The sequence below is a fragment of the Seriola aureovittata genome, chromosome 14 (genome assembly GCF_021018895.1).
Source record: "Seriola aureovittata isolate HTS-2021-v1 ecotype China chromosome 14, ASM2101889v1, whole genome shotgun sequence".
Lineage (NCBI taxonomy): Eukaryota > Metazoa > Chordata > Actinopteri > Carangiformes > Carangidae > Seriola > Seriola aureovittata.
Window position 1 is genome coordinate 25,278,526 of NC_079377.1, and position 16,921 is coordinate 25,295,446.

The following is a 16,921-nucleotide window of genomic DNA, read 5'->3' on the forward strand; positions in this document are numbered from 1 at the left end:
TTTAAAATGAAAGCGTTACTTCAGAGGAGGAGCGTTATGATCTTATGAATGACCGCGACAATGGTCACCGCTCCATTTTGTTACAGTTTCGATTAACCTTTGTTTTGTGCTACCGAGCGCATCAGTGATGGCCGCGCTGACTACATATCCCACAATGCACGAGGTGTAAACTGTAAAGTGCCGTCTGGTGCGGACGTGTTTGACAGTTAATCAAAAATGGTGAAGTGCAGTCGAGAAGACTGACCGACTGAGCTCCTGACTGAAACTCTCCTCTTCACCTTCACTTCGTCATTTAGCGGTTGTGTCGTTTTTCTACGCGCGAGCCTTCACGTGTTCATTAGCAAAAAAAAAAAAGAAAAAAAAGAAAAGCACACAAACGAATGAATGAGCACGTGAGGGAGCAGAAAACAGACCGCTAAGTGCGGCCAATGAACGCGGTGTTAGGCTGACCGAAGACAGGCAAAAAGAGAGGAGGTTCCACTCTGTCCTCATCTCGTGCGTCCACAATGTTATAAAAACACCAAGATAACTCCACTTCAGATACTTGATGTATGCAATTTGTTTTTAATAAAATAAAATTTAAAATATAGATTTTTTCATTTTTAGATACTCATATATTATTCTGTTACACCGTGTATTTGAATATATTATAATAAATCCCTGGGCACCAGCATGTTAAAGGGCCCCCATGAGCTAGACTATTTTTTGTTATTTTGTGTGGTTGTTTTTAGTTTATTTTTAGTCATTTTGCATCCGTTTTTTGTTGTTGTTTTGAGTCTATTTATAGTCGTTTTTCATCTCTTTTTTACTCATTGTGTCTCTTTGTTATCATTTTACATTTGTTGTCACTTGTTCTGTTTTTGTGTGTGTTTGTTGATTTTATGTCTCTTCGCAGATGTTTTGTGTCTGTGGAGTCTTATGTGTGTCGTTTTGGTTTTACATCTCTTTGTTGTCGTTTTATTGACATTACAACAAGAAATATAAACAGTAATTTCACACAGATGCTCTTTGACCCCTTGGGGCGCCTGGTCCTGCCCGCTCCATTAAACAAGGAAGATTTACACTTCATCTCATGAGCTAAGAATAAAATAGACCATGATAAATTTCCTGGAAACAACCCAGTTTGTTTGTTTGTTTGTTTATATTCGTACACATCTCTTGTGCACTCAGACTCAATGAGATGATTGTACAAAATCCGACGGGGAAGAATGCCTGCGGAGTGAGTCATCATTCTCACAGACGATCTTTGGCGCTAGCGAACGAGCTACCGCTAACGAGCAACAAGCGGAGACCGGGCAGCGCGTTCCTCGCTTCGGTATGATGCCCGATGACAGCGACATGACCTCCATCGTCCAGAGAATAGCTCGGCAGGCTCTCGTCACCTTCAGGAGCCCGCCCCGGGTCGGTGAGGACGCGGGTAAATCTTTCCTGGAGAACCAGAGCAAACTGAAGAGCCTGATGACGGAAGTACGAGCCGCGGACCTGAAGCTCGTCCCGCGGAGAGCCGACGACAGCTCGCCCGGCGGCGTGCTCCCTGCGGTCCCGTACCACCACGGCGCGCCCCCGGTCACCTACATGCACATCTGCGAGACGGACCAGTTCAGCATGGGGGTGTTTCTGCTGAAAAGCGGCGCCTCCATCCCGCTGCACGACCACCCGGGGATGCACGGCGTGCTCAAAGTCATGTACGGCAAGGTCAGGATCAGCTGCTTCGACCGGCTGGAGCGGCCGGCCGGCGGCACGCAGGCGGCGCCTCCGCTCCCCGCGGCCCAGCTGGGCGCTCTGCGGCGCTCCGTGCTCCGCTCCACCGGGGAGTACACGGAGGAGAGCGGCCCGTGCGTGCTCTCGCCCGACCGGGACAACCTCCACCAGATCGACGCCGTGGACGGACCGACGGCGTTCATGGACATTTTGGCCCCGCCGTACGACCCGGACGACGGCAGAGACTGTCACTACTACAGGGTCCTGACAGACGCGGAGGGGAAAGACCCGGAGCACAAGGAGCAGAAGGAAAAGGAGGTCTGGCTCATGGAGATCTCACAACCTCCGGATTTCTGGTGCGGAGGGGAGCCGTACCCGGGCCCGGAGGTCTCCCTCTGATCCACCTGACTGACCTGCATTCGCAAAATGTCTTGTTTTCCCGGGCAGGTGTGAGGTTTATTGCCCCTGTAGTGGCACGAGGGTTGGACACGGTTTGGTCTCTAAATCTTAGAAATTAAAGGGTCAACTCTGGGCTTTATTCATGACCGGGAATGTAACTTTGCAGAACAGGTGTACAGCACAGCGCCAGGTGACGTCACTGTCAGGTGTTGTTAAGGTGAAACACAATAACTCAAGTTTCCATTTCAGTTGGGCAAAAAATGGGAGCCCCAGGCAACATTTAACATCCTGTTTGTCCTGTGATCCCTCTGTTTCTATAGTCAGGACTTTCCCCTCATCACCCTGCTGAGCTCTGACAGCTTCTCTGTTATAGAGACACTAAGTGAGAACTTTCACATATTTGTGTCTGACTCCCAGAAAGAGACTTAAATCACATTTTCATGATGTATTTGGTCCTTAAACTTTAATTTTCTCATGTCGGCGCTGTTGTCTTATCTCATATGTCGCTGGTGAGGGCAGCGATTTCTAAAATACCCCCAGACCATGTGGGAGAAGTTTGTCGTCCAATCAGGAGCAGGAGTCATCCACCAGCTCACAGGGTCAAAATCTGAAAATCACCAAAATTGGAGATCGGAGTGACGTGAGCAGGAGGCTAAAATAAGACCCTGAAAGGTATTTTTTGCAGGAGTAATGCCAAGAAATGACAAATTGATGATGTGCAGGGGGCTAGTGCTGCGTTCGAGAGAAGTCGGGAAGTCTGAATTTGCTGCTTTGCATCTTGTTCGAAGTCATTGCCTCAAGTTTTGGAAATTTGTGCAAGATTTCTGAACCTCAACAGCATCACACAGTAAAACTTTAACTCTTAATGCACTAATTTTCAGCTTTTGATATCGCATGACCTTCGGTCTGAGGGAGGGAGTTGCTGCTGGGAAATAGCTCATGGTATTTATTTAAAATGTGTACCTATACTAACAGTTGCCTTCAAAGTTATCGGACATATCAGCTATTGCACGAGGTCTGCACTGCATGAAAACACTGACACACACAGTCTGGAGTTATAATCCTGCAGACTCCTGACTGCACCTTGAATGCAGCATTAGAACCAAATCTGTCCTTTAAGCTGAGTTGACCCGAGCTAAGTTGCCTCTGTGGAAGTTGCCCGGGGAGGAGGGGGAGGAGGGGGACTGTGTCCATGTGTTTTAATCGTCTTCCTGCTTCAGGCTTTTGTGGCGTTTGTTTGTCGGATGCAGAAACTGTGTGAATCTTCAGGTCTCTTTTGAAGACTGAGAAATATCTACAAACTGCAGGTTTTTCCCGGCGCCGTGACGACGACTCTTCAAACTGTAGACGAGCTTCTTCTTGTCTGAGAAAAGTCTGATCCTCAGGATTGTGTTTGTGGTTTCAATCGCTGACTGATTGTTTGAAACGTGCACTACATTCAGCTTCTTAGCACAAACTTTGACCCTTGTCCTTTCACTCTTCGGCGCGGCTGCAGTCAGTCTTCATGAAGATGTTTCTGGGGGAATTTGAGGGTTGGCTTTCTAATAAAGTTTATATAGTGAACATTGTGATTCTTTGCAGCTCAGACTGAAGCTGCTGAACAAATACTTACAAACAAAGCAGCATCGTGCTTCATGTTGGAGGTTTCTTATATGCACTACTGACAAATGATGCGTAATCTGCAACTAGCATGAAAGTAAAGCATTTATATTAGTGTGGCTGAACTGAAATCCTTTCAGACACTTTGAATTCAGAAATTAAGGGGGAAAAAAAACTTAAAATTTTCCATGAGAGCAGTGAATAAGACTAAATGTTCTGTCTGTCGTATCACTGTGGGGATGTGGACTGAGCAGGTCTAAATCAGGCCCGAGTCCAGAGTCAGTAGCTGTGTCCATGTGTTTCTGCCTGTAATGAAGAGTTTCTGTTTGTTCATATAAAATGTGCTGTTTATTTTTGCCTAAATGCGCCTGATTCTTTCGTGACGATGAGCTGCTGTTAAAATTACAAAAAGAGAAAAGGTTCAGGGAAGCAGCTTCACCTCTTTGACGTGATGTGTTTGAATCGAGCTGCTGCTCTGAACCTTTCTTTGTATGTCAATAAAACTTTTCATTTTCCAATCACTGCTCCAGCATCTGCAGATTGTAGTTTATCTGAAGCACAGTGACGCCTTTAAACCCAAATCTGAATCTGTGTATTTGCAGATTTTAAAACGCGTCTCAGTTTCATACGGACGCGTCAGAAACCCTCAGGGCCTCTGTTTATCTTATGTAATTGTTTTATATTTGGATCATGTTTCCCTGCTCCTCCATGTTCACACTGAAACACTGCATCTGTTTCACATCAGAAGCCCATCAGCGGCTCAGAGGGACTGATGATGATCCGCCTTTCGATGACGTTTGGCTTTTATTGTGAAACATCTGCAGGAAGTAATTAGTTTCATTGGCTTTAGCTTGACCTCAAAAAAAATAGTTAATCAAGGAGCGACTCAAAACATTGATTCTGTCCAGTTTCTGAAGACATCTCAAGCTAATGAACGCAACACAGAAGTTAGCATTAGCGTTAGCATGGTAGCCAGTAGTTTCAGTCCAGCAGGCAGTGGTTGGCGGCATCGTGACCCGTTAAAAACTAAGAAGGAAACAACAGAGTGAGACGGTGATGGTGGTCGGCCAAGTTCAGAGAAAAGAAAACCATCAGCTACCTTCACAGTCACACTGAGCCTGGGGAAATCCACAGGAACATTATTCTCTAAAAATATAATTGAATTCACTTTCAGCGGAACTAAGACGCCCAAACCTGAGAAAACAGCTGCTGCAACTGTCAGAGTAAATATACTGGAGGAGGGGACAATATTTACCTCTCAAATGTGGGGAAGTGGAAGTATAAAGTACCATAAAATGGAAATACTCAAGTACTTTTAAATTATACTAAAGTACAGTACTTAGAGTAAATGTACTTAATTACTTTCCACCACTGCTAATACGATTACCGAGCCTTCGGTACATAGATTTTAATATTGTTCAATTACCCGACACACAGAGACTTAACATGAAATAATAAACTTTATATTGATGTCAAAACATTTCTAATCCTCCATCGTCTCACTGCTCGTGACTGAGCTCCAGAGTTTGTACCATTAGATCATATATGATGTTTTATATCGGTGATGAAATGACAAGCTGTAACCTAAAGTTAGGAACTAGCTAGTAAGCTCAAGTGTAACTAAAGGCTAAAGGCAGAAGCTAACATTACGGCCCGTCTGTAGATATTAGACACAATGTGATTCAGAAACTCAGAAGGTAAGAAAGTAAAGTTAGCTACTGCTGCTTAATCTAAATTATTACATTTGAACATCTTATTTCAGGACAACTGTACAAACTGCATCTTCTGTTGAAGATCATGTGATAAGATCAAAAGCTCCAGAAGATAATAGACATTCATGTGAGATTGTATCATCAACTTAACAGCAGGTACTAAACTGACCCAAAATAAAAAGCAGACAGTGAACTCAACAAAACATTTATTTGCATCGACAAGAAGCATCAGTCCTTCAGAATAAAAGCTTTAGTGCTCGACTTGTTTGCATAAAAATTATAAAACACAAAAACACAACTTTCATTTGTCCAGTGACTCTATCTCTCTCTTTCTCTCCGTCTCTTTATCGCACATTCATCAGGTAGAAATGCTGGTCAGATCTTTACAAGTAGTGCAGGTCTGTGCGAACACCAATAAAAAACTCTGTCACATGATCAGGCCACAGTCACATGATGCGTGTGACGCTGTAGGAACTGATGAGCTCTCCATCAGGCGTGGAAACACCTTTTTAATTCATACAAAACCAGATTTTTTTTAAAAAAAGGCTTCATTTTGCTGCATGTATAGCCAATGAAGTTTTCTCTGAGTTTCCCCACCTTAGCTCCGCCCTAATTCGTGATGTCACAGCATCCCTTGGGGGCGCTGTGACATCACTTTGGCATCAAACCTCCCTCCTGTCCTTTGAATTACTCTTCAGATATTGTGTAGCAGGTGGAGCCGCGCTGCAGGGCCACATGTTAAAACAGCTGCAGTGTAAAAAACAAACCAGGAAGAAAAACTTTAAACATCATTAATGAGATTCAGACAAAACACTGACTGTACATTTGTCTCTTATAAAACCTGCAAAACGTCTTTAACCTTGAATATAAGTCCGTATCTATAATGTTTCATCAGCTCGGCGGAGGAGGACAGGATGTAAAGATCCAGCTCACTCACATTAAATAAGATTTGACAGATACTGATACTGAAGATCCTCAATGACATTTCCAAACCAAAACGCTGAAGAGAAAGTCTTGTAGTTCTTCATGTGAATCTAGTGTTTTTGATCTTGAAGATTGTGAGTTTGGAGGAAAAGAAACTCAATGCACATGCGAGGGTCCAAAAATCCCCTCAGATATCAGTGTGACTTTTTCTTTTGTTTTTCTTTTTTTAGCTGCAGCTGAAACCAAACCGCCCACATCACTCAGACTCAGTCGACCTGCAGCAGCTCCGTCTCCTCTTTGCATTGAAATCCCTGAGAATCCCTAAAGTAGGCTGCAGCACTTATTCTGAAACCCACTGTGTTTTAAAGAGAACTGGCAGCTGACTCTGAAACCAAACTCCCTTCACATTTCAGTGAATTTAAGACCCAAACATCCAGCTCTGATTGTGTGGGAAACATTTCTGTTAATAATGTGGACCTCTGACTCATGACCGAGGAACTATGTTTGAGTTACAGTGATAAATAATGACACACCATGACTTCTGCTTCTCCCTGATTTTGAACTTATGGCTTCCAAACACATTTCTTCCTCTTTTTCTGAGAACAGTAAACTACAGGATAAAGTCTGAGCTCTGCTGGCGGGAGCCCAAATACAGTTCACGTTCATACTGAGAGAGTTTACATTCAGCAGCATCGGGTGGTGCGCGCGCGGTGCAGGATTAGGACGTGGAGGACTTCTTCTCCTTCTGCCGCAGGTGGATCTTCATGTGCCTCCTCCTCTCGTCGCTCCGGGCGAACTTCCTCCCGCACTGGTCGCAGGAGAAGGGCTTCTCCCCGGTGTGCGTGCGGATGTGGGTGGTGAGGTGGTCGCTGCGGCTGAAGTTCCTCATGCAGATGCGGCACTGGAAGGGTTTGTGGCCCGTGTGGATGCGCAGGTGCCGGCTCAGCTCGTCCGACCGCGAGAACCTCCGGTCGCAGCTCTCCGCCGGGCACGGGTAGGGCCTCTGGTGCACGGGCGTCTTGCTCGGCCGGTTCGGGTACTTCCTGGGTCTCAAGATGGGCCTGAGGGGGAGGTTCTGGTGGCCGGCGAAGGCGGCGGCCATCGGACCTTCGGAGGCCGGCGAGGGCGCACCGAGCGTAAAGTTCCTGATGGTGTTGAGAGGCGTGAGAGGGGGGGGCACCCTGAGGGAGTCCAGCGGGTACGGGAGGGATTTCCTCTCCGGGAAAGCCGCCTGGATGTCTCTCTGGCAGCTCTGCTGGTAGAAGCCTCCGTACTCAGGCATGATGGAGAGCAGCGCGGCGCCGTCAGCTGTGGGTTTGGGCGCAGTGTTGTAGGACGGAGGCGGGTGGTAGGACACGGCGCAGGTGGACGTCGCCAGGTAACCCCCTGCCGACTGGTCCTGGTACATGTCCGCGCTGCAGGAGTAGGAAGGAGCCGGGTGGGGGTGGGGGTGGGGATGGGGGTGGGGGTGGGGGTGTGGATGTGGGTGCGCGTACATGTGGCTGATGTCCGGCTGGCCGTGCGCCATGGTGCCGTGCCCCGCGTCCACTGCGCCTCCTCCTCCTCCTGCTGCGTAAATATCGGGGGATGCTGGAGGTGACCTAGACACCGGAGCCGGGCCCGGGGTGGCGATGTCAGCGCTGACCACGTTGATGACGTCCCCCGGAGCCCACGGTCCTCCTGCACCTCTGGAGTCCACAGAGAACTTGCCGGTAAACGCCACGGGGTGCGTGCGTAAAGTTGCCACGTACTGCGCCAAATCGCCCTGGAGCGGCAGCTCAGGTGCGCTCTTCCCGCCGAACAGAAGGTCACCTGAAACACGTAGAAAGGTGCAGCCAGTTAAAACACAGCAGAGTATTCACCTGAACATTTGACGCCATGTTTGGATGTTACGCACAACGACATCACGACTTTACACCTTCATCATCATTACGATCCAGTCACATCCAAACCGCCTGATTCTTACCGACTTCATCCTCCTCGTGTTTCCCCGCGGGCTCTTCCTCCCCTACAGCCTCCTCTTTAAAAACCACCGACGTGTCTGAAGACAGCCCCCCCTCCGCCGGGTACACATCTTTGGGAACATTATCCACGGCACCGCCGAGAGACGCACAAACCTCATCAACTATTTTCGCGGTCATTCTGTCTTGTGAGACGCAGCCGGTTAAAACTAATTACACATTGAAGTCTAATTAGCTGCCGAGTCTCTCACATGATGAATATTTCCCCTCATTTCGTCTGTTCCGCCTCTCACCTCCTGTAAACAGCTCCTGGATGGTGCAGTATGGTTATAAAGGGAATCTCTGGTTGTCCCGTTACGTCATTTACCAAATATGGACTTGGGTTTAAAAAAAAGTGAAAAAAAAAAAAAGAAGAGGGAACTCCAGAAATAGGTCTGGTGGCTCAGGTCGTGACGTAATATGGAAACAATTAAAATGATTTCTTTGAGTTTAAATAAATAAAAACAGATAAATCTCTCAGCTGATACATGCATCTGAATTTTGTGATTTTATTTTGACATCTACCATAAACATCAGCACGTGCTTCAATGCCTCACGTGAAGATTTAAAAAAAAAAAAAAAAAAGAAGAAGAAGAAGAAGAAGAAGAAGCTCCATCATTCGGAATTCCGGTCACACCGGAAAGCTTTCTTCTCCATACAAGGGCTCTCCGGTGAGGATCTCTCTGCTTATATGGCCGGTATCCGGTTGAAAGGAGTTACACGGTGTTGTCGTGGTGCCAGATGAGCCCACACACCGACTCCACAGACCCGTTTGTTTTCTCTCCCGCCCTGTCAGGGGCAGATTACTGCTGCGATGGAGCCTGGCTCAGATTGATGAGGCTGATTAAGTGGGAGAATAATGGTTGAATCAGAGAATTAAAAACCTATTTATACATTTAGTGTCTGATGAAGATGTAAGACTCTCACCCCACAGAAATATTATTATTTAATATTAATAATGTTATTAAATGATTTGAAATTATTTTTTTGTTTTCATTGTATTTTTCCAACATTTGATTAAATTTTAGAGGCGAATCATTATTTCCTTGTCTTGATTTTATCACAAGCAGCAACTGAGCTCTTTAGCATCAATAATAATCTGCCTCTGGGATTAAATCAGGATTTTAAAAACTGCAGGAAACTTTCACATTCGATCAAATCTGATGTTTGGAGATTTAAATTTCTCATTAATTCTATTTTCTACCGATTTAATGAAAGTTAATTTTCTTTTATGATGGATAAAGAGTTCGACAGCCAATCGGGTGACAGATAAAGTTCTTCAATCCACATGGATCAGTCTTTTCTACAGGGAAACACACACACACACATTAAAGAGAATTTGCTCCTCAGGCTCATTTTGTTTGTGTAAAGTCTCAGAGGATGGAGACGTTGCTGTTTTATCATCGTTTCTTGGAGCTTGTTTTTAGTTTAATGGTGTTGATCCAGCAGCTGTGAAAGTGCTTTCAGACGCACGTTCTTCCTGCTTCACGCTCTGTTCGTTCACGTCCGATCCAGAAACTGAGTCCATGTGTGAAAACGTTCAGTTCATGTGGGAACAGGCTCCAGATGAAGATTAATCCAGGTGGAGGGAGACGTTCAGACGCTGCAGCCTGACGTTACCGGTGATGTCACGTTTTCTTCTAAGAACAAAGAGAGGTGAGCCACTGAAGCTTTGAATATTTCTATAATTAGGATTAAATAAGCAAAAAATATGAAGTTCGGAAGAAAAATCCTGAGATATTATTTATTAGGTGTTTCCTAAAGAGTTCAGACTGGGTGGATGTGGTTTGTCTGTTCTGGCAGACATTGTGATTTCAGCTGAAATGATCGTTTTTTCATTTTCACAGAAAAACATTTAAAAATAAAGATGATGTGATTTTTGTTGGATCTTGTATGTTTCCTCTACGTGTGGAGGATATGATCCGTAGAACAATCAAGCTCCTGTGATCTGGATATTGCACTTGGCCATATTGTGAATTTGATTATATTTGGATTAATTGTGCAGCTGTGGTTCGAGCTCATCGCTCACAGAAAGAAGCTAAAGTGAATAAACTGTGGCAGGATTTTTCTACCTGAGCCACAGAAAACACAAACTACGTGGAGCACCAATGAAATATCTCCGACTGATCCAGAAGCCACCGCACCAGGAAACAAACCGTGGATCCATGATAACTGCAGGACAGAACCTGGGTCAGAGTGAAGCCTCTGAGCCCAGACATGGTTAAGGTTTTGTTCAGGTCTGAATTTCTACTTATATAAAACCAAATAACTCCAGAGGATGAACCTGTGATTCCTCTGTCCTCGCACATATTCGAGTGTAAACACGACGTAGCTAAAGTGTGAGGCTGCGTCTGTTTCAGTGGTTAATGTGCTGATTATCAGAAAGTTGATGAGGCTGAAGCCGTCTGCCGGATCAGAGCGAGAGAGAGAGAGAGAGAGAGAGAGAGGGCGAGAGAGAGAGGGCGAGAGAGAGAGAGCGAGAGTGAGAGAGAGAGAGAGAGAGAGAGAGAGAGCGAGAGAGAGAGAGAGAGAGAGCGAGCAGGAGGACTGCAGCTCTCCAGCCTTTTGAACGCCCACAGCTACAAAAATGTTGGTGTGTATTGTCGTTGTGTGGCGAACCGCCCACCCTGTGGCAGATGGGGGTTTGGTTGGTCCATGCACACACACACACACACACACACACGTACACACACGCACACGCACACACACACACACACAGCAAGAAAACACATGCACACACATAGGAAACACACACTCATTCTGGCGCTTTAACACACAAACACAAACACTCCCACACACACACAAGTACACACTTTTACTTTCTCTCAGTGTAACACACACACACACACACACACACACACACACACACACACACACACACACACACACACAGCTCCGTGGGGACGGTGCCCTGCTTCCACCCTTCGCCCACGCTCCTCCGGGCCGCTGAGGCTCTGGGGGTTTTTTGGTTTTGTGTTTGGTGGCTCGAGGTGTCAGCCGGGGGTCCGGCGGCTCGGCAGACCCCACCACGCCGATTAATCATCTGTCATCTGCGGTTTTTGTTAATATGGATCTTTGTCTTCGTCCTCAAACGACGCTCGGGTCGCTCACCGCCTGCCGCCCTCGTTTTCCATTTTTGCAACTAAACGTCAACGAAAAACAACAAAAACAACCAAACCGCCGCTTTCTGTGTCTTTCTTTGTCCGAGCTGAAGGTTTTATGAGGTCATCATCTGCTGCTCGAGCGAATGTTGTCACCTTTGAACCCTCGTATCGACACCTCACGTTTGCATCATCAGAATTACAGCAGCAGTAACTGAACAATAGGCAGCTTTTCTCTGGAGACGATAAAGACGTTCGAGCATCTGAACCTCAGTTTTCTCAGTTTTCTCAGACACAACGCTGAACTTTTTATTTCATACTTAGCTCATGCTAACTGCTGCTAGCTGCTTCAGACAGCCTTACAGTAAACAAACTGTTTCCTGGGAATTTATAAAAGCCTTTCATTAAATCTACACAGCTCTCGCTCTCAAACATTGTTTATTTTTTACTTTCCTTTTTTTACGTTTTTTATTTTCCATTTACACGTTCATTATTTTCCATTTGAACATCTTTTATTTGAAGGGCCAAAAGTATCAGTTTCAGATGTTTCAAACCTAATTTAATCCAGATTTCTTTGACGACTCCTTGCAAAGACTAATGCGAGGAGTTGGATTTGTAAATGAGTTCTCTGAAGCTTCAGTGAATCTCTCCCTGAAAAAGAAATCCCTCGTGCTGTCAGGTTGAATCGCTCAGACTCTAAAATAAAAACCATAAATCATCTGAATTTTCTGCCTCTATTCATGTCAGATCGGTAGGTGTTTTTTTAAATGGTTGATGACTCATTTTAGGATCCTGGTTCATGTTCATCCTGCAGCACATGATGGAAATCTGGGTTAAAATCAAGAGTTCGATTATGTAACAGCAAATAAACGCTGGATAAATTATTCAGCGAGGCTTTAAAGTCCCTAATACTCTGGTATGAAAGTCCCTTCAGATTGAGCTCCTGTTAAACCAGTAGGTGGTGTTCAATTTGGTGAAGGGAAATTCCAGATTTGGTTTAGACAAACAGATGACGAATAAACCACCATGACTCATTCTGATATGAAAGTTCATATTAAACCAGCAGGTTTTTCTCATTGAGGATTAAATTCTGGATCAGACTGCGGGTGAGTCAGGGTTTGGGAGGTTTGGGAGGTTTGAGCGATGAACCCAGAGACCAGAGCCGTCAATAGAAGCGATTGCATATTCATGGGAGATGTATTGACTGCTGAGTGTCGGATAATAGACAGGCACATCAATGAGCGTGGAGCTGCGGTGAATGGCCTCAACATTATCTCTGGGACCCAGAATGTGTCGTCGCTTCACTCCCAGAGCTCGTCGGCTGATATCACATGAGGATAATTAGCTTTATGAGGGATTCATTCAGGGTTCATGATATTTATGAAGAAGAAGAACCACAGGTGAAAAACGCCACGCCGCCCCGAGGAGACGACGGTTACAGTCCCGACTTTAAACACAGAATGAAACAAAACTGGAGAACGATCTAATGAAGAGAAGGTTTCTCATTGTAATTATACGCCATGTTATAAATTATATGTTAATTATAGACATAAAAATAAAGAAAATCTCAAAATATGAACAATATGAGCAGCTACAAAATCCTGCAGATCTTGATCCAGATGTCATTGTGTTTTTAAAGACTTTTCTATGCTGGACTTTTTAAACACGTTTCTGTAACTGTAACCGCAACATTTCCAAATAAGAACTATCTTTAAAAATCACATTAGAGCTACAACAATCATTTTCACCACAGATTCATCTGCTGATTCATTTCTCCATTAATCAGTTCATCTTTTTGTCTGTTTTGTGTCTAAAAACGTCTCGTTCTGTCCGACAAACGAAGATATTTAGTTTTACAAAGAAAAGACAAAGAGAAGCAGCAAATGGTCTCGAGGAAGAAGCTGCAACCAGAAAACGTTCTGCAGCTTTGATGGAAAAACTGACTGAAATGATGCAGTTGTGAAAACAGTTGCTTAATTATCTGTAGATCAACTAATCGATTAATTGGCTGATTGATTCAGCTCTTCAGTAAATCAAATAGCTACAATTTGCCATTCAAACTAATTTGGGGCCTTTTGCTTTTGCTGCAGCTTCACACAACTGTATAAACACTGTGTTTTAAAAAAGACTGAATCCATCACAGAAGAAAAATCTTAACAAATAACTTTGATTTTCACTCATTATTTGCCTCTTGGAAATTCTGGTTAAATATTTATATCATAGAACTGTGTGAAACAAAAGGCCTGACATTGTGATTTAAACAATTTCCAGGTATTTCAGCAGTTTTCTGGGTCTTTTGGAAACTAATAGTTCACATCACTCAGATTATTGCTCATAAAACACATGTACAAGTTGATCAGACGACACAGAACCACCAATATGAACAGAAACCAACAAATAAATACACATTTTTCACTTGCCTCCACTTTCCTCACCCAGTATGATTTCCTCTATAAATTAATGCCTATTTATCAGCAAAAATCACTATTTTCCTTGTAAAACTGACTGTGAAGTTGGTCCATAGGTTAAATTCTACGACCTCTCGGCTCATGCACAAGTAAAGTGTAAGAATCAAGTTTCAACATCACCTTAAACTGAAGAGAAATCCTCCTTCTCCTCCGTCAGACGACGTCCGCCGGGCCTCCTCCTCGTTCTCCAGGGAGAGGGTGAGATGGATGGAGAGAGAGTGAGAGAGAGAGAGAGAGAGAGAGAGAGAGAGAGAGAGAGGACAGAAGATCTGAGTCGCTTCCTGAGGCGAACGCAGCCCAGCGTTTGTCTGTCCGACCACAAAGTTACCCGCTCTTCTCTTCTCTTCTCTGGTTTCTGGTTTGCCCCGGAAAGGGTCATCGTCACCCGGGGTCTGAGTGGGCTGCCGATGACAAAAAGAGAGAGAGAGAGAGAGAGAGAGAGACAGAGTGTGTGTGTGGGGGGAGAGAAACAATACAATTGTTCCCACCTCACTTTGCTTCCACCCTCGCAGTTAAAATTGTTATGGTAATGAAGTGGATTTTTTGCTGGACAGCAGATTGTAACAGAGAGATGTTTCTTTGACGGGACGTGGAGGCCGGAGATGTTCGAGTCAGCCCTGCCTCACCCTGGAGCAAGGCAGCTGCTGCCCCGGACACCAAGATGATGATGATGATGATGATGATGATGATGCTGATGACACGTACAAACACTTTATATATGTTAAGGTAGAAGATTTGTTGAAGTGGAGGAAGTTAGGGTTAGGGTAATGTTGGACCTGCAGGTGGCGTCAGACGCAGACTGTCCTCACTATGAATCAGCTGCGAGCGGTCAGAGAGCAGCTGGTGGACACAGTACAGAGCCAGATGTTTGCCTCAGCAGCTGGTGGAGACCAAATACGGAGCTAAAAGAGCGGGAACACTGGACTGAGATTCATCAGGTGAATCATCATGTTGATCTGTAGCTGCTGGATGAGGAAACAAGAAGCTGTTTTCATGTCTGCAGCCTCCAGCTCACTAACAAACAGATGTTTGCTGGTGTGGCTTGTAATAGTTTGAGAACTTGACAAATACATTTTATATATATATATATATATCTATATATATATATATCAACAATATGGACAATTTATATTATTGTGTAACTTGCTTCTGTTTTATATTGTGATTGTTTTTATTTTTAATTCCCCCTTTTCTTTCTCTAAATCACTTTGTAACTTTGTTCAGAAAAGAATTATATAAATAAAGTTTATTACTATTATATATTAGAATTTGAATAACAGCAGACAGTTGGCCGAGTCACTTCAGGACGACACTACACTGCCTTTTGGTTTCAGGCTGAAATTGTGCGATTTTCACTCTAAGTTGCCTGATAATAGATTTGCTTCAACATCAATATCAGGAGTCGAGTTTTCATCCAAATTTGGTGCAAATTTTAAACCAGGAAAACCACCAGTTTCCATCCACTGCTGTTGTGTACATATTAGGAGTTAAGAGCAGTGAGATAAACCACTGCAGAAGAAGAAGAGGACACAGTGAGATGAGGTCATTGAAAGAGCTCCGGTCAAACAATGGAAAGTCATTTCTGTTTGTTTCATGTATTAATACTAATTAACTAATTAAGGTTCCAGTCTCCTCATCACGTCACATGCATCTGTTTTATTACCTAGTTACTGCGCTTTGTTTTTATCATGTTTTTACCATCTTTTCCTCCTCAGCCAAGTAAAAATTCAACTTTTCTTTCTTAATTTCTGATTTTTCCACAATTTGCATAAAAAGAGGCTGGACACTCATTTAGTGTGAAAGTAAATGGTCGGATGTTTTCTTTAGAACTTTTGATTTTGAGGAAACTGAGACTGAGACTGATGATGAAAACTGTTCACTGCTTCAACGAGGTATTTTAACTCATGTAGATGTCAGATATAAAGTGTGTGTGTGTGTGTGTGTGTGTGTGTGTATGTGTGTGTGTGTGTTTAAGGGTTTGCCAGAGCAAAAAGGGCAACCCCCTCGTCCTCTTCAGGGGGCTGAGTGGGCGGACGGTCCAGATGGATTGCTGCTCGCCACTGGTCACTTGATAAACCTGAAACAGACAAAGTGAATGTATGAGATACTTTATTATTTTGTTGTTATTTATTCATTATTTAATTTGACTGAAATACTGTTTTGAAAAGTGTTTTTGTTTGTTTCGGGGAGAGAGATGATACAACTGAAATGTCTGTGTCTGTGTTCAATCATCTCACAGTTTCAGGTCCTTTGTGTGTCTGTGACTGTGAACTAACATCGGCTCATATTAAAGGAAATTCGTGCCATTTTGTTTGTATTTACAAATGTATTTATTTATGTATTTGGATCCCCGTCCTTCTGGGATCCACAGGGAAAAATTAAAGATGAAATATTGATGGTGAAAACCGTTTTTATGATATTTTCATGTGAAGAACTTCCAGTTTTGTTGTTTGAATAAAGAGTCCGTTAATGTGATGTTTAAATAAACAACATGTCTGTTTCTATTCAGTGATGATACAGTTAAAGATATATATCGTCCCACAGTTCATCAAGTCTGCAGCTGTAATTGTAGATAAACAGTTTATAAAGTGTCTGCAGGAGGAGGATTTTCCACAACCTGGCAACACAAAAGATGTTTTTCTTATAAAATAAATATCTTATAACTGATTCATCAAGAATTAGTAAATGATGTTGTTAACCAAAGAGAAATCCATTTCTTACAGCTTTAAACTCTTTATAAACGGTTCCTCATCAGAAAGAACCAGCATGGAACAACTACAGCTCCCATGAGGCTTCACCAGAATGCAGTCGCTCTGTCTGCTCTTTCATTTCAGTCCCAGTGGACTCTTAAAATGATGTTATTTTCTAGGAATATCTGCACTTGTGATATAAACTGTTTTCTTTACCACTGACTCTTTCCATATTCTTGTTACATAATTTTACATAAGTTGATTTTCTCTTTAGATTCACAGCCTCGTCTTGCAAAAGTAAAAACAGATAAACTTGATTTCATGCAG

General features: G+C 43.8%; 2 protein-coding genes across 2 annotated transcripts; one reads left to right on the forward strand and one right to left on the reverse strand.

Moving 5' to 3' along the window:
• The first annotated feature begins 198 nt into the window (after nt 1-198).
• adob (2-aminoethanethiol (cysteamine) dioxygenase b) lies at nt 199-5,179 on the forward strand. The gene has a single exon (XM_056396219.1). It carries the CDS (start codon nt 1,318-1,320, stop codon nt 2,098-2,100), a length of 783 nt encoding a protein of 260 aa, XP_056252194.1. The 5' UTR covers nt 199-1,317; the 3' UTR covers nt 2,101-5,179.
• A 421-nt stretch (nt 5,180-5,600) lies between these two features.
• LOC130181796 (early growth response protein 2b-like) lies at nt 5,601-8,856 on the reverse strand. Its single transcript, XM_056396217.1, has 2 exons — nt 8,302-8,856; nt 5,601-8,147 (listed from the first exon to the last, which is right to left on the reverse strand). The coding sequence occupies exons 1-2, from the start codon at nt 8,474-8,476 to the stop codon at nt 7,054-7,056; spliced, it is 1,269 nt and encodes a 422-aa protein (XP_056252192.1). The 5' UTR covers nt 8,477-8,856; the 3' UTR covers nt 5,601-7,053.
• Nucleotides 8,857-16,921: the final 8,065 nt, after the last annotated feature.